The sequence below is a fragment of the Brachycentrus maculatus genome, unplaced genomic scaffold (assembly GCF_059751285.1).
Source record: "Brachycentrus maculatus isolate JH-2025_06_01 unplaced genomic scaffold, ASM5975128v1 h1tg000142l, whole genome shotgun sequence".
Lineage (NCBI taxonomy): Eukaryota > Metazoa > Arthropoda > Insecta > Trichoptera > Brachycentridae > Brachycentrus > Brachycentrus maculatus.
In genome coordinates, this window is record NW_028280895.1 from 1,862,358 (window position 1) to 1,884,758 (window position 22,401).

The 22,401-nt window shown below is 31.9% G+C and overlaps 3 protein-coding genes across 6 annotated transcripts in view; 1 reads left to right on the forward strand and 2 right to left on the reverse strand.

Annotated features, from left to right (window-relative positions):
* The window catches only part of Tsr1 (Tsr1 ribosome assembly factor), a 231,511-nt gene extending 217,195 nt beyond the window's left edge, over positions 1-14,316 (reverse strand). The window contains exon 1 of the mRNA XM_088260736.1: positions 14,295-14,316. The gene's annotated coding sequence lies outside the window, so the exon portion shown is untranslated. The remainder of the gene's footprint in view (positions 1-14,294) is intronic.
* Positions 1-14,316, reverse strand: part of LOC148309013 (calcium uptake protein 1 homolog, mitochondrial-like) — a 30,146-nt gene extending 15,830 nt beyond the window's left edge. The window contains exons 1-6 of one of the 2 annotated variants that reach the window (XM_088260738.1): positions 14,038-14,316; positions 12,470-12,715; positions 11,257-11,392; positions 10,017-10,176; positions 5,455-5,492; positions 84-198 (exon numbers count right to left, since the gene is read on the reverse strand). In XM_088260738.1, the coding sequence (XP_088116864.1) occupies positions 84-198; positions 5,455-5,492; positions 10,017-10,176; positions 11,257-11,392; positions 12,470-12,714 (694 nt within the window). In that variant the 5' untranslated portion in view covers position 12,715; positions 14,038-14,316. Of the gene's footprint in view, positions 1-83; positions 199-5,454; positions 5,493-10,016; positions 10,177-11,256; positions 11,393-12,469; positions 12,722-14,037 lie in introns of both variants that reach the window. The other variant, XM_088260737.1, reaches the window with a different exon arrangement.
* Positions 14,317-18,514: 4,198 nt separating this feature from the next.
* The window catches only part of LOC148309015 (protocadherin-like wing polarity protein stan), a 137,232-nt gene continuing 133,345 nt past the window's right edge, over positions 18,515-22,401 (forward strand). For all 3 annotated transcript variants that reach the window (XR_015837607.1, XM_088260740.1, XM_088260741.1), the window contains exon 1: positions 18,515-18,650. The gene's annotated coding sequence lies outside the window, so the exon portion shown is untranslated. The remainder of the gene's footprint in view (positions 18,651-22,401) is intronic.

The following is a 22,401-nucleotide window of genomic DNA, read 5'->3' on the forward strand; positions in this document are numbered from 1 at the left end:
CTAACATATGTATACAGAATATACCGGGTCCAATACGGAGATAAAATATCAAGGATAATTGTACAGTCAAAATGTATACTTACTTGAAAGCACAGTCAATAGGAATATGTAATCAGAGAAAGTGATCAGTCCCGCTGAGCCGAGTTTGTAAAAGATAGAGTCTTCATCTAACGCCAGATCCAACCGTTGATGCACACTCTATAAAAATACCAATATGAAAATTTTAATAATTGTATAAACATAGAAAAATGTTTCCATAATGCTAAAGTTATTTTAAAATATTTTTTTTTATCTAAAAAATATAAATGCTACACCATCTCCTACATAATATAAATAATTTAGATTGCATCAACTAATATTTGGGTGTAGGTTCATCAATATATCATAAAATAAAGCGGCATTCACAAAATGCCAAATGACGCAATGATAAATTTAAAGGTTGGAAAGCGCACTCATCGAATGGATTGGCCCGAGGACATTCCGTGGTCTCTGAATGTACACGTACATTCGGTCAAAATTAATTTCGATTAGCGGAAAAATTGGCCTCGTATACACACAGAAAAAAATTAATAATCCGCATCTCTTGCGGGTAACGGGAAACCATAAAAATATGTAGTTTAATTTTTTTAATTAATAATAATTTCATGAGATTATCATGTCAAAAACATCAACATGATTCCAAAAATTATTCCGTTAATTAATTGACGGAGCTATTCTAAAATAGTACAATTTTACAACAAATAGTACAATAGTACAACTACTCTAAAGTAGTACAATTTTAAAGCATCGTAGAAGCAATCAAAATGAGAACTGAAGTGATGTTGTGTTTAGTGCAATTTGTATAAGATATTTATTTTTTACTATTTGTATATTGATGAACCAGTGACGTATTATATTAAGTACCCTTAAATACTGATGGTAAACTAAAAATACATATTTCATCTAATAATAAAATATGTATACATAAAGCGCATTATTCCAAACCTGCTAAATCCGTATGCATATAAATTCAAATTGCAGATCTTCAAAAATTCAAAGAAAACTACTATTGATCAATATAAAACTAGCGGTTTTACCCGCTTTGTCCGTGATTTGGATCATTACATTTTTTTACGGAAACAGTCAATTTAGATTTTTGAGTTATAATTGTTTGCTTTCAGTTTTGATTGTCATTGTTTAGAAGTAAAAATATTAGTATTATTTTAATTTTTTTTCTTTTTATGGATTCTTACGATTCTTATTTTTTTTCAATGAATATGGAACAAATAAATACTAAGTAATTGCTTAATACTTTCCGCTTAAAGAGTCCTGTAGCACAAAAAATATGTTTACAATTTTACATTCTCTTTGAATTTTAAATGACCTGAAATAATTTTTTTAGGTGGATAATGCGATTTTTTTATAATATGTGCTTTATCTAATATCTATCTCTATTCGTTGATCCAGTCGTATGGTATTACTGGCAAAGCATTTTTGCTTATGGTGCCTGGATTATACTGTGGTGCAAAATGAGAATTTTTAAATATCTCTCAAAATTTATAGTAAACTATCATTTAATTTATTTAAAAAATACAGCACTTTTTCTTGCACACTTTTAGAAAATGCATTAAAAGAATTAACACAGAAATCAATAAAAAAATTAAGAGATTAATGTGTTATTTACAGACATGAAATTATCATCATCAACTTTGGAAATACATTAACTGACTAATTGAATACTAAATTGACTACTTTAATAAAAAAATGTTATAAAATATTAAATTCATCAAATAATGATGAAAGTTTAAAAGAGGTAGAATATATAATAATCACAGTACCTAGGTTTCTAAGTATTAATTATATCAAATATACTTTTTTCCGTGTTCAGAAATGTGTTAATTTTATAGTACTTCCTAAATCACTTTTGAAATGTACTAACTCCTTTTAACGGTTTCACTGCGCACAAAATTTTGCATACGCACATGCGCATATAATACCAACAGAAAACACCTGACGTTAGTATTGACGTACAAGCACGTTCGCAGCAGTGAACACGTTAAAAGTATCACAAAAATAAATCTAGCAATAAAAAAACACAGCTCAATGTTAGCCACATTGCAGACTATTTCATTATCAAATGAAATTACTATTTTGAAAGCACAAGAGCATATTATTTCTATAAATACAGTAGATTCCCTATTCTTTGTAGACGCATCCGGCAGGGAACCGTCGATGATGATAATGTCGGGAATGTCGATAAAGTAAAGTTATCGATGTAAGAAATCAGGATATATTCAAACTTTATTTACAAGAAAATAAATATTTATTCCTAATGGCTAATGGTGAATGCCAACTTGAAGACTATAAACAAAAGGAAAAATTTCCACCTCCGTAGTGTAGTGATTAGCGTGTTTGTCTACGATGCTTGAGGTCTCGGATAGGATTCTCCATGCGGTAAGTATAAAGAGTTGCACTCTAAAATTGAATATTATATTTACCCTGGACTGACACCTGATCACTTTGATTTCACAAATTTACGAGCACAACAATGCTGCATCATTTACACGGACCAAGAAGAAAAAGATTGTCACTAAAGATGTAGACAACAGATAACTGAAGACATTCATAAAGGATGGAGTTATTTATTGTCATATTTTAAATATAACGATACATACTATGAAAAGCTGGTCCAGCCGGGTAGACGCCAGACTCGGATTGTTTATAATATTTTATTATTTGCAGCATTATTCATAATGATATTCATATCTAAATGATTTTACACAAAATAAATGTAATTTAAACCAATGTTTAAGTAGTTTCCTATCTGTGACACACTCGTATTAAAAGCATATGTATGTCTGTAATGGTTCTGTTTGCACATACAAGCGCAAATCTTAACTAAACCAAAAGTTGACACAAACCTAAATATCCACATGTTTGGAATTGTCCAATAGACATACCAGTCAATAAAGGAATTTTTCCCAAACATTCATAAATGAATATACGCTTTGCGTTTTTCATTTCTTTAAACAACACAATCGAGAATCTACTGTATATACACAATAATAGCAATATTTCTGCGTAACTTCGTCCATCCAGATGTAAAACAATTACACGACTGCTGATATCATTATATGAAATAATTCTTACTCCAGGCAACTTTATATATTTTAGCTATTCTGCAGAAGGCTTCTTTAAAAATACATCTAAATCATAACAGCATAATGTAGCGCCGAATTTCATAAACAAAGCAGAAAAAATAATAGTGCAGGAAAATGAGCATTTCAAATTCATGAAAGGAAAGAATGTGCGTAAAGGAAAGATAGAGAGAGATTGAAGTACCTCGTTGATGTTCTGTAAAGAGAGAAGAGAGAAACAAATAAAATAGTTGGCATATCATACATCATACAGTAAGAGCGAGTGGGATGCCTGCGGCACTGTCACTCAAGTAATGTAATACGTATTTAAAAAAAAAAAGTTTAGTGGATTGTCAGCTTAATGGACTCAGTTATCGTGGAGTACAGATTAGAGAGACCAATTTGGAAAGAAATCTATATATATATCCATTTATCTATATACTTCATTCGAGCATGGTAAGGTTTTATTCTATAGAAAACTACTTGTCTTCAACAAATTATGCTGAAATTTTCCTCCATACAACAGGAACAATTTGTTTTTATTAAATTTTAAAACCCAGGCGGGCAAATAAATTAATAACCTCCGTATCTATATAAATAAAAAAGTAAATGTTTGTTGAAAATATTAAATCTCCTAAAGTTACCCGCCAATTGCTTTGAAATTTTTACACAACCTTGCATTACAATATGTGCACATTTAATGAAGTGTTTTTATCTGTGACAGGTAAACACAGCTGTTTTAAGCGCAACGGCAGCACCATCTGTTGAATGTAACAGCAACTCTCTCAATACTAATAATTGCTCTTTGCGGACTGCATACTACTTGACAGCTGCTGTCACTTGCATTGTTGTATCAAACATTTTTAATGCTTCGCAAGCATTATGAAATTAAACATATTATAATAGTGTGTTTCTATTTTCCTTCTTTTCCATTCAACTAGAGTAGAGTATAGAATAGTAATTGTAACAAAAATTTTATTACATTCCTTCCCAATACATATTACATAATCGTACTATCTCAGAATTCAAAGCGCAATTGATAGACTCATTTCTCCATGTTAGTTCCATTAAACTGCGTCAACCGCACAACTGACCGAAATGATCATACCATATTTAATGACACAGACAATGCAACCGGCATACATAATAAATCATTTAAACATAAAGAGATTGATTAAAAGTTTTATACCAGAGTCTCGGGGGCAAAGATAAAACATTCCATTGAATGATTTAAGGACGCCGAGATAAAGCTAACACATTAAGTTACATTTTAAAATTACAAAGTGGTTCAAAACTGTCTCTTTAAAACCAAAGAAATGTGCTTAAAATTTAAACATTCAAACAGCCTGTAGTTTATAAAACTTGTTGACAGTTTTTCATTGTTGTTGGAGATATGTATCTCAGTAACTCCTTAGCTGGACAATTCTAGTTTTGCTTCCTAGACTCTCGTATTTATAATGTGAAATAATAAAGAAATAAAATAAATATAGTATTTCAATTGATACCTTTTTTAAAAATAGTTTACCAGCATATTCATTAATTAAATGAAATTTTTAAGTGAAAATGTGTTCCTTTCAAAACACTTACGAAGATAATTTTATAATCTACTGTATTAGTGAATAGATTGTAGGTGAAATGTTTATAAATTTGTCATATTTTTAAAGGTTAGTTAAGTATTTAATAATTGAAAGAAACAAGAATGTTCAAAAATATAAATGTCAGAGTTTACAATGAGATAAAAATTGTTGTAAATAAGGCATGGTGCGTATTTATTATTTTAGAAATATGTAATAAGTGTATAAATTTTTGTAACAATGATGCTACGGTGTCCATTGATATAAATGAATATCATATCCTGGTTGTTTTTCACGGACATAATTGTATGAAAATAAAATAAAATAAAAATCAGAAATACAGATATGTATAACATCTTTAACAATCATGCACACTGACATTTATTATAATGTACACGATTATGAAAAATTGTAATCAGGGGAAAGTGAGGTAGTCAGATTCATTAGAATTAATTTTTTTAAAGAGAATAAAAATATTAAAAAAAAATATTACACACAGCACATTTCGATACGAAATAATAATGTCACATACATAATTGCTAGGTTATCTTAATTAAGTAAAAGTTTTCATATTTTTCGATAAATCATTTATGAAAATGAATGACAATTGACCATTTTTCATAAATTTCAACGTTCTATAGTCACAAGATTGCCTCACAAACCCCTTTCTTCACATCTACAGGCATAACAACAGAATAATGACTAAACGAAGGTGCTATACACAGAGAAAAATTAGATTTTTATTAATAAACTAATATTGTTACCTTTGGGTCGTAACGCCTGTACTGATCCAATCCAAGACCTAAAAGAAATAATAGTCATTTATCAATATGTAATACAATTTATGCACAAATAACAAAAGATCATTAAAAAGTTATTAGTGCAAAAGTAATCGGTAGATTTGTTAATAGAAAAACAACATGGAGATTGAAGATTGATAAAATCTAGAACATAGTTGTAATATAACTTACAAAATTACTTTATTATAAAACCATGTATCATAGTTTAATGTCAACTTCAAACTGAACAGATACTTCCTCAAAACAGATTAATACCTAAAAACTATCCATTCAAGAACAAACAAACAAAAATACTCGGTTGTTAGCAGCACTCGGGGAGGAATCTCTTGTGTAATTTTTTTACTGAGCAGATAATTTTTTCTATTAATTAGTCATGAGGTGATAAAAAACATAACAAAGTTATTGTATTTTGTAAGTTATTAAATGGAAAATTACAAATTTAATGCACTAAACATTGATTATAATTCTAATAAATGGAAATACACATTTCAATAGTGCTGAATTAAAAAATATATTTTTTATAAAATATGCCACATCTCGATCACTTTTCCCAGCAAAATTTTGCTGGGTAAATACTCAATTGAGATCATCATAAAAAAAAAGGAGAATTGAGTGTACTACAATATGTACAAAATCAATTATCAACATTTTAAAATTGGCTAAAAAAAATTTTACTCTTATTTTTACGACCACATATCTATTCATTCTTTATATATTTATTTAACCTGTGCTTTTTTTTACTTGTTTCTGTAAGTTTGTTGTGTTCTCGTCAAATTGATGAAAAATATTTAAATGTATTATATTGGACTGTATTTCATTTCGTGTTATGTGTTTTTCATTGTCTGCAAACCATAAATAAATAAACAAATAAAATGAATATATGAGAATTGAAATAAGCCATCACCGCTTTAATCCTACAAAAAAAATATTAAATAAAAATATCAGCATCTCTCGCATACTATGATTTGATTCAATAACACACGGTCAGCTTATTACACAGGAGAGAATAAAAACTAAAGGGTCCGCCAAATAACTTTTTTTTTTTGAAAACAGGGCGCAAAACATCGAGTGTAGCTTCGGCTGTGTGGCACGTAGCGCCGTCCTGTTGAAACCAAATGTTGCCAATATCCTCCTCTTCAATTTTTGTGAACAAAAATCCGTTCAACATGGCCCGATAACGATCGCCATTGACTGTAACGGCCACTCCTTGCTCATTTTCAAAGAAAAATGGCCCAATTATGCCTCTGGACCAAAATCCGCACCAAACAGTGACTCGTTTTGGGTGTACCGGCTTTTCAATGTATGCGTGCGGGTTTTCTGTGCCCCAAATACGACAATTTTGCTTGTTTACATACCCGCCAAGATCAAAATGAGCTTCATCCGAAAAGATGATTTTTTTGGCAAAATCGGCATCTTCTGTAAGTCGATCGCAGGCCCACTCAGCGAAGCGAAAACGCATTGGATGGTCAGTTGGCTTCAACTCCTGAACCAATTGGACTTTGTATGGCGTCATACCAAGGTCTTTATGCAAAATTCGTCTCAATGATGTCTCCGAAATGTTCAATTGTTGAGAACGACGGTGAATTGATGTTGATGGCGCTTCACGCACACTTTCTGCCACAACATCGATATTCTCGGGTGTACGCACTGTTTTTGGCTTTTCACGCTTTGGTTTATCGATGAGGATGCCAGTTTCTTTCACTTTTTTCACAAGATAACGAACATACGGAGCTGACGGTGCTTCTCTTCTTCCAAAAACCGTACGCAATTTTCGCACACATTCTGCAACATTACCATGATTTTCAAAGTAATGTCGCAATATTTCCCAGCGTTGTTCAAGCGTATACACAACCATATTCGCTCAGCGGAAGGATAAAACTAATTATCTGTCAAATCAGACATGAGCTAAGTGTTACCATTCACGAAATAAGCACTAGTTGAAAAAAAAAACTTTAGATGGCGGACCCTATATAACTATAATTTAGAATTATAAATTATAAATTATAATTTAACCATGAAATTAAGCAATTTATCAGTTCCAAAAATACACTACAATGTAAACATGCATATGTATGGAACGCAACAAAGCATGTTTTTAAATGTAACAATTTTACTCTCATCATTGGATAGGGGAATAAAATTTGTTCCCTGTTGGAGTGGGACACTTATATCTGGGTGGCGGGAACTACAGGAGTCATCATGCTAGCACATAGAATATGTATATTTACCGTCGGGTTGTTTAACTCCGGGAGTCATAGACCTTAAGAAATCGTCGGGCGTCATGAACACTTCGTGCTGATCGTGATGCTGCGCTTGCAGAGTGGCGAAATAGCGGAACACCTTGTCGGGTGTGGAGTAATGCCTCATTCTGTTCTCATACTCTATTATCTACTCTCCGCAATACACAACACACGGCGCCGTACCACAACGGGAATAATTCAGCAACCAGGGAAAGCATGCCGGGGAACAAAACAGTTTACATACATAATCCATCACTCGATAACTTCCTAGGATGACAAAAGTCCACAAAATAAGTTGCATGGGATAGCTGACACCTTACACATATCAGAAGACAGTGTATTCCCCGTTTTGCATCAACATTTGTTCAAGAGAAAGCTCTGTTCTGAATGGACACCACATTTGATCACAGTTGATCAAAAATGACAATGTGTCAACAATTCAGAGCATTGTTTGCAGCTGTTTCAGCGTAATAAAAAACATTTTTTCAAGATATATGTGACATTGGACAAAACGCGGATTCATACTACACTCCAGAGTAAAATTGGCAGATAGCAGAGTGACAAAAAATGCAAAAATATCACCTGGTAAGGTTTTAGCCACCATATTTTGAAATGCGTTCAGTATATTAATATTACATGGCGTTATTGGTGCATTTGAAGAAAGAATTCAAGTCTTATCAGTCACCCGCAAACTTATTGAGTGATCATGTTTTATACAACACAGTTTATTTCTGTAATTATTTTAATTTTAAAGCAGTTGATATCCTGCAAACATATTTTCGCGTCTCACAAATTTTCTTTGATATGTTGCAATTATGTAATGTTTAAAGTAGGAAAAACATACACGACCAAAGACTAGCGGAGACTCCAAACAACTTATTATGAAAATGTTTTTACCTTTAATTTTAACAATAAAATATGCACCTATTATTTATGGTGTTACTACGGCGCCAGCTGAGTTATTAGAAATGACACCATAGCAGCACCTATGGGTTTACAAGGGTTAAAAAAGATCAAGCAAAAGCAACCATTAGTAGACAGACCCAGCAACTGAAAGTGTTAGTGGTACTTGCAAAATGCAGGTATATATTTTTAGATTTGTTACATTTATGCAATTATATTGACGTACCCTACGTAAAGTACTCTAACTACATTTTTGTTTATTTTGAGATATTTGGTGTATGTTATCAACTGACCGTTATCTACAAATGTAAACAAACAAAAAAATATATAAAATAAATTACGCCTAGTTTTCAGGCGTATAAGACGCTATCTACATCGAATTTTCAAAATGAACGGAACTCCTATAACGCTAACTACTTAATTTTGACAAGGCATAAAGTTTTAAAACGATTTCATACATTATTTTATCGTGTTTTTGAATATATAATACTAGTTTAGATTTTCGGATAAAACTATCAATTAATTAAAAAAAATACGTTGAAAAATCTTTTAAGCTCTCTCCTGTAAAGTAACAGATTTGCAGATAGAGTACTTTACGTAGGGGCCGTTGATATTTTGTACCCCAAATTGCTTGTGGGGTAATTTTTAAATGGACTAAACTAAAACCTCATCTTATGAAATATTATGTGAAGTAATAAATACTATGTAAATCCTAGCTAATAGCACTATTTCCATCTATTTCACCCGACCGATGAATTACTAGTAAAAAAAGTATAGTGTGAATTCACACTAATTAACTCTCGTTGTCAAATGACACGAATTTAACATTTTATTATTTATCAAAACAAAAACCAATTTTTACCCTCATTCTCAAACATTAGCTAGATATTATAGCGCATGGCGGTTGCTAAGATTTTCATAACCCAATTTCATCATTTAACTGGATGAACGGATATTGTTCTTCCAAAATATTTAGACAGATGTAGATAGTATATGTAATATTAAGCATAAGACAAGTTTCAAACAAAAAAGAAAATATTACAATCTTTCAAGAAATTGCGGTTCAAAAATTGGATGACAGCCACTCATGAATGGCGTGTGCGCTGAGCGCTGTTGTTCATAATGCACTCAGTTAGTGTACTTTATTTTAAATTTATCAAAAATACTTTTACAAGTACATACTTCAAAATCTAAAATAATTTTAACTATTCATGTGATATAGTTATGTGTAGCGTCGTATTACATAGACAAATATACATAAAAAATATATACACACACACATACAAACACATGAAATATGTTTAAGGCCCCTATAAATACCATGAAACAACCAGAGGTTAGTGCGTGGGTTATTGGACAGGCCTAGAAATGGAGGTATTTTACCATCAGGTTGTTTCATTCCGGGAGTCATTGCGCGGAGGAAGTCATCCGGAGTCATGTACACCTCGCTCGCATCACCGTAAGAGAGCTTGATGGTAGCAAAATACCGGAATATCTTGTCCGGCGTAGAGTACGAGCGCATTCTGTTCTCATACTCTATGATCTGCAGTTACAACCACTCGTTACATAATACTATTCTGCCGATAATAACTAATTATGACGGGAACAAGAAACAAGGTTGTAAAGAACTCTTCATCGTAATCCTATTCATGACTGGCACTGTTCTAGATCACCTGCTCCTCAAAAAAGATAAGTTAAAAGAGACACTCGAAGAAATTTACAATAAAGTTAAGCCACAGTTTAAGTTTTTAAAAAATATAGCTTCGCTAGTTAAATCCTGCGTTTTTAAATAATAATAAAAAACAACTTCAAATATTATTATTACTATTTTCATTACTGTATTTTTCAAATGTGTTGGATGGCTATGAGACCCTCATGGACACAAGCCATTTGCACCAGATGCGTCAAAGTTGACTGGGTAATCTGAATCCCAAAGAGAAGATAGCCTTCGACGTAACTTTTATTATGGTTTTATCGAAGAATAATCTACGTATCATATAATATCACAGCAAACAGCCTTTGAGGAAGTATTTTATAAAAATGGCGCTTTATAAATTATCCAATGTTTTTATTAATACAATTATGACAAAAAATATTTTGGGAATGTTCAAATCTATGTGCATGAAAACCGGATTAAATACCCGAGGGATTCTTGCCATAATTTCTATAGATATCACAACAGGTGACGACAATGTTGTTGGAGAAGAGAACATGGAACTTTGGGCATATACAGGGCTTGCCTGTTATTGGCTGATTTGAGTAATCACTCGATACATCAAGCATGTTTCACAAGACCTTGACGCGTGGAATATACAGAAGTAATATGGATGTTCAATCGTGCAAAGAATGGTGAATGTTGCACAGTGACAGTTTACCAATGACAGATTGTAAGCCCTGGAAATACCCAAACTTCCATATTCTCTTTTCAACAAAATATTGTCAACTCTGTTGATGAATCTAGAAATATCATATTTAAATTAATATAGATGAAGTGTTTAAATACTGATATGACGGTTCTTATTCTGGCTTTAAGTTTGGATAATATTTTAATATTTTGGCTACTCTGAGATATTGACGCACCCTATACAATATAATGTTAACAAACAGTAACACTGATACTAGCCTTCCTGTTCCGGAAACCGATGTTTTCCTTGCGGTGGTTTTTCTTTTTCTTCCCTTCTGCATCCACCAAATCACCCGATGCTTCAGAATCTATCGGCGTATCAGCTCCGACACTCGGAAAGAATCTATTTTTCAGACTGAAATAATATTCATAATATTAATAACACTTAGTACTTGTAAAACCAGAATTGTACATACGATGAATCCCAACCAATCTAAAACAGCTTACAACAGTTGAGATCTTTCTCAATAACTGACAATTTAAAGTTTCTAGGTGGTTGGCATACATCCCATATTGGGATAACATATAGTCTTTATTTAAATATATATAATATAGCTACTTTATGAATAGTTTATTTATATTCTTTTAATAAAATTTAGGAAATTTATTACAGTACAATCATCTAATTGGCCCAAAAAAATTCACAGTGTAAATCTAATAGAAAATTTGTAGATCTTTATATGTAGTGTAGTAATTTGCGGGGGTATCTTTTTTTCTCAAAAAGAAGTTGTAACTTAATATGGTTTTTGAATTCAAGCATTTAAAGATAATCACAAATTTGGATGAGTATTATGTACTTAGTTAATATTCTGTAACGAAAGCCTCAATCTGAAACTTCCGCATAGAATACTCAGGTGTTATGTTTGGTCAATACTTTTATACAGAGTTGAATCGCAAACTCTCGAAATCAGCACTATGAACCGATTGAAGGCATTTTAAATGTGGCTTCACCGTACAATGCTACGCATTCCATGGACCGATATGGTTAGCAACGCAAATGTGCTCCAACGAGCAAGAGCAGGGAGACGATTGCTGACTGATATCAAGGTCCAGAAAGTGTCCTATGTGCTAAGAGGAGAGAAGTACCAGATATTGTACCTAATCATAAAAGGCAAAATAGAGAATTAACAAGATGTTGGCAGAAGGCAGATCTGGCTCCGGAATATACAAGATTGTACTGGGATGAGGACCGTCGAGATGCTGTTTAGATCTACGCAAGGCAAGAACAATTACTCTCAAGCGATAGTCGATGTCAGGGGGATCTGACAAGATACGTACAGAAGAAGAAGATTGCTTAGTTCTATCTCCTAAAAAATTTGACAACTTGACATAAAAAAAATTATTGGGAAAAAATATACGAGAAAAAATAATGTATAACATCCAAAACGGGGTAACGGAAAAAGTTAGAGTTATTCAGTCACATGTTATTCACCTCCGATAATTGAGGAGAATCCCGAGTGCGGTTGCGGCCAGGACGGCACAGCCCGCGTTGGTTAGGTCCGAGTACTGCTGATTTCTGTAGCTGAAGTTGTGCGACGCCCGGCTGGGCGGGCCGCCGCGACCCCTCCTCCCGGAGACCGGCTGCTGGAGGAGAAGGGGTCTGCCGGCTTGAGTCCACTTTGCCAGAGGACTGATCTGCCGGCAGAGGCAAGTCGCCACTTTCACATTGCACCACATCCTGAAACTACGCTCAATTAATTATTTGGTCGGGAAATAAAATTATAACTATTTTATAATGTATTCAGATTTTTTTTGATACTTAAAAAAACCATTTAATTTTTACAGGCAAAACAGCTGTAAAAATTAATTCATAATAACATTTTTTAAAATCATAATAATAATAATAACAACCAGCCTAAATTTTTTTTAGTTAAGATTAGATGTTTTTGTTGCTGAGTTTTTTAAATATATTTTATCGAACATTACATACATAGGAGCAGGGTTTTTTTAAACAAAAAAGGTCCCTTCATGTCAAGCTTATTACTAAAAAAATTAATGTTCAAATATCATTTAAATATTCATTACAATACTACATTTTATCATTTCGATAAATTGATTTTGTAAATTCAAAAAATACATATTTGTGAAAAAAGGTGCCCCAACGCCGTTCCACCGCATTACATAGAAAAAAAGCCCTACATAAGAGTGTGTAATATTCCATATATATATATATAACATATATAATTTTCCTGATGAGTAATTTCCATTTTAGAATTAATGTTAAAAAGGTAACTACAAAAATAACAAAATTTTAAAACAAAGTAAATAATTATTAAAAATGAAACACTTGAATTAGAACACTAACTAATTGATAGTCTAATACAAGTGTTTCATTTTTATAAATTAGCATGAAATTCCACAAAGTTAATGCCATACCAATAAATAATATAAATAAATAATGTTTAAAACATGTTGGCATGTTTAAAACGAGCATTTGAAACTGCAATTAAACATGTAATTTTGAATTTGTTTAAAAACATCTATGTTTCCCATATTTCTCTGATCTCATATATTCTTTTAACTTTTACTGTCATATTTATTTAATTTTACTCTTGTAACCTTACTTTCTTATATATTAATGATCCAAGTTGACAATTTGTTAATACAACGCACCATCATATGTCTATACATATAATATTTCTATAAAAGTCAAATAATTTATTTTGCAAATGAAGATCTCTTACAAAACTTAAAATATCTGCATTATTGTTATGAATATACTGTGCACCTTCACCTTCTCCTAAATACCTACCTATAATTTCAAATAAATAAGAACTGTTTCCTTTTGTTTATATGTTTAACGCTCATTGTTTTGGACCGTGGGTGATTAGCTGGCAGAGCGTGTTGATCATTCCTGGTTTAGGAAATGTGTATTTGTTTTGAGGAATTACCTGTTTATTTTCAGGCCTTGAATGTTACACTCGATTGTAAGTTAACAAATGATAAAATATTATTGCAAACAAGGTCAAGGTAATGCATAATATCAATACTGTTACTCACTTGTTATTGAATAAGATAATTCTGAAGTTTCAGAAAAACCATCCTCCAACAAACCCGCTGAACAAACTAAATCAATCAGACATAAAACTTCGCCAAGATCTTATATCATTTGGATTAATTGTTGCGATAAATGTTAAACTCTTGACAGTCGAATTTATTTCATTTTCACTGTTTGCCTACGTTCTAGAATCCTAGCTTATTTGTAATTCGCAGTTAAAAATACACCAAACTGACAGATCAGACTGGAGACCATAGACCACAGACTAACTAATTTATATAAAGACCGCCAACTGCCTCGATTTTTTATGGCTAGAAGTGATATTCGCCAGCGGCCGGAAGTGACGTAAACGGCTAGAAGTACTAAGCTCCCGGCTGGGCGTGACTTCGCCGCGGCTGAATGTCGAATCCACCCGCCGAAATATTTATCATTCATTTTTCAGGTTAAATGGTATTTATATTGAAATTTGTTGTATTACATATTTTCAAAATTATAATATTAATATTACAAAGAAGATCTTTCACTATCTAAATTTATTTATTTCAGTGTAAACAAAAATAGAAAGGTCACGGCTAAAACGCGACATTTATAAAAAGAGTTCAGGCGATTAATAATGGTTACTCAACTCAGCCTTACAATGGTAAATGGTAATGGTAACTTTTTTGAAATAATTATCTCAAACTATATATAAATATAAGGCTTTTCAACAAAAATAAAAACGATAGAATTTTCAAATTACTATATTTTATTTAAAATTCTAGAAAATACAATATTTTAAAAGGGCGGAAGGAGTGCCCACCACTTCCAGAAGTTATGTTTCTTAACGAGGGTGCCAGCGCCCCTTTGTGGGCGTTTTGGAAGTCTGGCTAGGCGTTTTTAAATTTTTTGCATTTGGGGGGTGCTGCAGAAGTTCAAGGGAGCGTTGTGTCAAGTAAGAAAAACTACACTTTCATACGCAAAATTTAACTTTAAGTTTGGCATAATACTCAATATTATCAAGTTCTTCATATACGGATTTCTATTTTTCTATCGATAATTGTCTATAACCGTAGTTTGTCTATATTTATTTGAAATATTTGAACAGCTTGTTGGCATCTCGTATTTTTCGTTCCCATTTTGGTGTTATTGTTAGTGTATTAGTGTGTCTCGTCATTTCTGGTCGTTTTTTGAACAATCTGACGTTTACGAGTCGACCCCCCCTGCCATAGACCAGACTCTAACTAATTTGTAAACCATAGACTTACTACTTTGTACAAAGACTGCTGACTCCGCCCAAAATTTAAGGCTAGAAATGACGTACACTTCAGGCTAGAAGTGAGTAGCTCCCGGCTGGGCGTGACTACGCCGCGGCCAGAAGTCGAATCAATCTGCCGAAATTTTTATCATTCATTTTTCAAAACAAATGGTATTTATATTGAGTTTTGTTGTATTACATATTAACATAATTATAATATCAGTATTAAAAATAAGATGTTTTATAATCAACATTTATTTATTTCATTGTAAACAAAAATAGAAAGGTCACGGCTAAAACGCTACATTTATTAAAATATTTCAGGCAATTAGTAATGGTTTATTAACTCAGCCATACAATGGTAATGTTTAATGTATTTTTTACTCGCTCAACTGCATAAATATGATTCATCATTTATCTTCTACGTTCTTTATGTTTGAGGCTTCTGTTCAAATAAACATTACCTTACGCGACTTACTAGCTTTTATAAAAGTGTACATTTGTACAATATTATAAAAGGGCAGAAGGAGTGCCCACCTCTTCTTTTGAAGGCTGCGTTAACTACTTACTACTCCCACAAACTTGAGTTTTAAATTAATCCAAAATTCCTTCTGCCCCTTTTGTAGACACGAATCGATAATTTTATTTTTAAAATAATTACGTGATTTCTAGAAGGCCAAAGAATGCGAGAGGTTTGAAGGCTCTGAATATAAAAATAGAGTATTAAAGATTAATTAAAACAAATGCAGACAAGGATCAATAATTTTATCTTGAATAATGTCCTAAAAAATTTCCGCACACCAAATAAGATAATTCAAGATATTTCAAGGCACTGAAAGTAAAAACAGACTTATAATACATAATTTTTTTTTTTCTAAAATAAAATCTAGGACAGAGAAACAGAGCAAATCTGAAAGCGAAATCGATTCAGATTTTAATTCCCTCGCAATATCACTGCAACCAACAGTAAGAAGATAAAATTATAATTACCAGCAACATGATAAAACAAAAATAGATCGCTGTAAACGATGCTTCAATGGGTAGGTACCTTTGGATTTCTTTTTCTTCTATTGATAATTATTCAAAAATGTCCGGAAGTGACGAGATAACACCAAATGGACATGAAAAATACGAGATAACGTGTTTAAAAAATAAACATAGACAAATAAATAAATACAAAAAATACAAAAATTTCTATATTTCCATCAAAGTTGTCTATGCTTATTTTTCAAACAGGTTATCTCGTATTTTTCATGTCCATTTGGTGTTATCTCGTCACTTCCGGTCATTTTTGTATTTTCTGTCGTTTACGAGTCGCCTCCCTGCCATAGACCAAAGATTAACGTTTCAGCCGAAGATGGTAGGGGCCACGAATTACCTGCTCGGAGCGGCCGTGGACTAAAACGGTTCGAACGAAAATTCGATGACCGCATTCATTCCAAAGATATTTTTTCCAAGAATTTTTGAATATTTTAAAACATACGATTGATTTGACACATTTAGAAATTAAGAGCAGAGATTTTGAATATATTTTTTACGGTCGAAAACTTGTCATTCAATGAAATATGTTTTCAAAATATCATTTCATTATTCATGACAATATTATTACATCTCAAATGATAAGAATGAATGTTCTAACAACTAAGCTTGCGATGACTTAAAATATTGGATTTTTTTTGGTTAACACACTTAAAATTCTATATAACAATCGAATGTACATACCACTCACTTTAGATTTTTAAATTGTTGTGATTTTTAGTCAAACATATTCGGTTTTCGACAAATAGTACTACCACTGCGATACTTACTGCAAGGGTAAGCAGAAAGGGTGCACCCCACACTCGTTTGCAGAATATACACTCCTATCATCCTCTACATCATGGGTCGGCAACCTTTTGTTGTAAAAGGGCCAAATATTTTTCATGGGGATCAGTGCGGGCCGCACTTGCAGTAGGTATACATACAATATTTATGTACAAATATTTTAGTTTTAAAAATAAAACGCTAAGTGTATATTTTAACGACATTTATTGTATTTAATAAAATCAATGAGATTCCCTTCGCTCCCCTTCTCGCTTCCTTTCACTGGATTGTGTATAATATTGTCCGTCATGTGCGTTGCGGCGAGAATCTCGCGGGCCGCACCAAGATGTCTCGCGGGCCGCATGCGGCCCGCGGGCCGCAGGTTGCCGACCCATGCTCTACATCAATATTTTTGACATGACCAAGTTTCCGGTTTCGATTTACTCTCTTAGTCATTCTTTCAACATCATTCGCTCCACACGTCCAAACCACCTTAAAGAACCTTTCCAATTTCTCTCAAGTATCCCTAGATCCGTCTTACATTATTTTCTAATACAAATATTCAATTTCAATTATGTCATACATCGGTTTATCCGCACATCTTTCTAAGGGATCATATTTCAATGGCGTTCACTCTGTTTTCCTTCTTCTTGGATTTTTTTCATGTTTCGCTTTTATGCATCAGTGTTGGCACTAGCACTCCGTTATGTTCAGCTAGTTTGGCATCCAGTTTCTTATATTCCAAGTAGATTTTTCCTTTGACTCATTTTTTTATTGATATTTCGATATTTATTATTTCAAACTGGACTACCTTTACGCCTCTCCAAAATAATTTTTGTTCTTTTACTATGTTAAAAACATATATAAGAAAATAAATAGTAAAAAAACTAGAGTTAAAATAACTGTGAACACAACTCGGCTGTCCAAACTCAAAACACAGTAAGGGACATTTTTTTTGTAGTAGGTTTTTTTTGCATTTTTGGACTAAGTAGAGTCTACTTAGTCCATAAATGCAAAAAAAACATACTACAAAAAAATGTCCCTTACTGTGTTTTAAATTTGGACAGCCGAACTGTAGTACAGTAACAGTTTTTTTTATTTAAATTCGTTCTTACTGTGACATCTATGTAAAAGTAGTGAAAGCTTTTTATTTAGGTTTCACAAAAATTTCGAAGTGTCTGCCTGACATCTAGCGGAGCATAGAATAAACATTATCTTCAATCCACACGATAAAGAGGTTCATAAAACAAAATGCATTATATTTAGAGACTCAGAGTAAAAAAGTATTATCATTTTTATTGTAAACGAAAATTTACAGTTGTTTTACATAAACTTTTTTACTTTGATTAGCGACTTAGATGAGATTTTGTTACTTCAAGTCAAAAGTATGGCATGAAAGCTTGGCATCGCGTTTTGTTTTAGTAATTCGCGGCACTATCGTTGTATGGTCGTGCGTTGTGTGAAAAGTTCTTTTGGTGTCTCGTGTGTGAATTATTGTGTTTTGTTGTGAAGTGTTGTTTGTTTTATGGATTAAATAATTAAATCTTCATTGCGCAAGATTTAACACCGCTATTAAATGTAAGTTATTTGTTTTATCAACTTAATTAATTTGTTGAACACCGAGTCTACCTGCTCAACAATATAGCAGGTGGTAGTTAATTTGTTGATACTTTCGTACCTACCTATCTTTGGAAAAAAGCTTCAGGATTAATGTTTTATTAATGATAAATGAGTTATGCACCCATATCAATTATAAATAATAAAAATCACTTCAAAATCTCATATAATCGACGCATAGGACACTAAATAATATAACGTTATCACGACGATACATTATTAAAAATTAAGCAAAGTTTTTTTGGTTTATAAATGGCTAATATAACTTTCATGCCTGATATTACTTGTGCAATAAAATATCCTATTAAAAAACATACGTTAAGTTATAGTTTTATAAGATAAAATATGTACGTATCATCAGTACCGATGTTAGCCCCCTTGGCACCTTGCTTCAGTTGGAGGTTTTTAAGACTCCCCTTTTTACAGTATTCAAGAAATTATTTACAAAAAAAAAATACACAAAAACTTTAACTACGGATTAGATCTTCTTCAGATAAATATTTTACAATTAATACTTGAATTATTTTGTTAAAGAAACGTTTGTACTTATTCCTTTGATATTTTCCGGCATATGGATATTAATCAAACATGGATTCAATTCAGTTCAGTGCCTAAAATCAACGTTTATGATTGTAAAAATGTTTGTTAGACACTGCATATTCTAACTAGGTATAGTAAATACCATAAAAATCATAATAAATTTAGATAATTTCTACAGCGCCCTTTTCTTAAAATACAGCCTCAAGGCAGCTTCAAATATTTTTTATGAAAATAATGCGGAATGCACCGAAACACGTGTTACACTAGATTTTAAGAAGTGGTGGTATTTACCTATTGAAATTTAAATTAAAAATGGATGGTTATTATATAATACATAGTAACTACCAAGTCAATTAATGAAAGTATTATCTTATTGGAACCTAATAGGCATTTTTTCTCTTACAAATAAAAATTAAAAAATCAATTTCATTATCCGAGGATTGAATTTCAAATCTGTGTTTTGCACTAACGCCATTAAATTTTTACGTCATCCTATTTGAAAAGGTTTATTTAATAGTTTTTATATTTAATTCAAAGAATATCTTAATAAAATAATTAATGTCGTATTAAAGAATACCATAAAGAAGAAATGTAGGCATCCGTGTAGTAAAAATACGTTTGAAACGATATTTATGGGGTTCGTTAGACACTCGCTGTCCAAAATTCGTTTCTATAAATATTTATTGTCTGCCTACTTACTGTAGTTTGGTGAATTGTATTTTTGCCCTGTTTCAATAGCAAGAAGTTAGTTATTACGATAACTGTACCTACATTTGTATGTATATTTGTTGTAATATTTCCGGTTTGAAATTGATCGGACATCACGATATTACGATATTTGCGATATTGAGCGCCCAGTGCGAAAGAACCACATCTTCATGTTTGTCGTTCACAGATGTGCTTAAAAATTTTAATTTAATTTTCAAAAACTATTTTTACAGGAGTGCGTTAAATACTTTTTTTGTTTGTAACTTTTTATACATTATTTTATATGCATCATCAAAGCTATTTACTTATTGTTTTATTTTTATATTTTAAAAATATTTGATATTTTTGTTTAACTGTGTAATTGCTATGATTATCATTATTTTTAAAATTGTCATCGACCTCAAATAAATATAGTAGTGGAAATTGTATACAGGTGACGTTAAGTAAAGGAATTGTTTTACGGGAGAGGAAAAGAAGAATTAACAGTAGACAGAAAAAGTAGAATATTAGCAATGTCTAGGCTACTCGGGGTTGCGTATCCGTACTCATTCTTGTGTAAGTTGTATACTAGTCTCCGGGAAAAAAGATAGACGCGTTTTACAATACAGATAAAGGCCTGATTGATGGCGTGTCTACGTAGACAATTGGTTGTGAACATGAGAATATTGTTTTTAGTCAGACTGATTTCACCCGATTGGTATTGTTCGCTCAGAACCAATACGATCAGCTGCGCTATTTGCATCTTTTAGGTAGTATTCTTATCTTAATCCTTAGCACTGGAGTGCCGCCATAGAGGCGGCTTGCTTGGTTGGCTACACTACTCGAGTGCCGCCGCTATGGCGCCAAGAATTAAGTCTTAATAATCGATAGTTTTGACAAATTGGTTTTTTGATTTTCAATGTTATTATGATCGCCTCGCCTTCATGCAAGAAACGATGCAGTGCCCTGTACACTGTTGGGTTTATATAAGGGTTAGAAGAAGAAGAAAATATCAGTACAAAGTGACTACCGAATCATATTATTTATTAATCCAGCATTAATTTGTGGAATGACATGTTGATTATTAAAAAATAATTAATAACACCACTTAATGAGTTTTAATTCATTTCACACGACTAGTTTCGAAAACCACAGATGTTTTCATCTACAGGTGAAAAGTAAATCAATTTATGAAGGTATAATTGTACTTACATACTATGTTTTGTATATTTGTAAGTACTTTTTTTTGTAATATCCATATGACTTTGAACTGCAAAAGATGCCAATGCAAATGGCAATTATGCCATTTGCATTGCCAGGTTATTAAACCTATAAAAATGCCATCAGCGGTATGTTTCAAATTTAGTATCTCGAGAAAATATTTTTAAAAAAAATAGTACAAAACGTACTTAATGGAAAATTTAGGAGATTTTTTTTCAATACTTCTGTTGAAAACGATGTTATTATTAAAAATAATGTATTTATTATCATATCTTTAAAGAAATATTTTTTAATGTACATACGGTACATTGCATATTGATAAATCAAATATTTAAGTAGGTTCTTCCTACTATCCAAGAATATGTCAATAAAATTTTGCTGAGTTTTTTGTTGCTTTACCGCGCGTTCAAATACAAATTTCTTAAGATCCTCACTGAAATTATAAGGGAAAAATACGCGAAAAAATTCGTAAGCAGATATGTTAATTGGTGATTTTGTTTTGTATTGTGTACGTTTTATAATTTTTTGTATGCTTTCTGTTAAACATTCCGTTATTTTCTTTTGTCCTTTAAAAAACAGTTATACAAATGAAGGTATATACATTATAATTGACTTTGCTGTCATGTACATATGGATTTAAATAAATGAGGAGCAAATTAATTAAATTATAATATTTTTGTAATTTTTTTGTACATATCGTAGTCATACAGGAGAAAGTGACCAAGTGCATTTTTTTTTACAAAAACGTGATCATTGACTATTTGATATCTTACTAGCATAATATTGCCTTGAAAAAATTCCAAAGTATTTTAAACTTGGAAGTATAATTTTTTTTTCGGGTCGTCAGCCCCGTAAATGCCCAGACTTCCATATTCTTCTTCATCTTTGATGAGATGTCAAAAAACAATATGAAAATAACTCCTGTAATTGGAGATAATACAGATTTTGTGAACAAGTATTTGGACACACTAAAAATGTTGGAAGTATAACATATTGACTTGTTAAAAATGACTAACTGCATTGATGTTTATTTTCATGCCAAGCAAAAGTGACTTAAATGACCCTCCTGAACATTTTACGTTTTGGTAGTTGGTTACTTTCTCCTGTACGACTACGATATATTAAATAAATAAATTTTTGCGTCTATAATCTTAAATGTATCACTGGATATCAATCCTTTTTTACCAGCACCACATCTGACTGCGTGCAGTTTTGAATATCGAATTTGAAATTACACACACGTATCTATAAATACATACGTCTG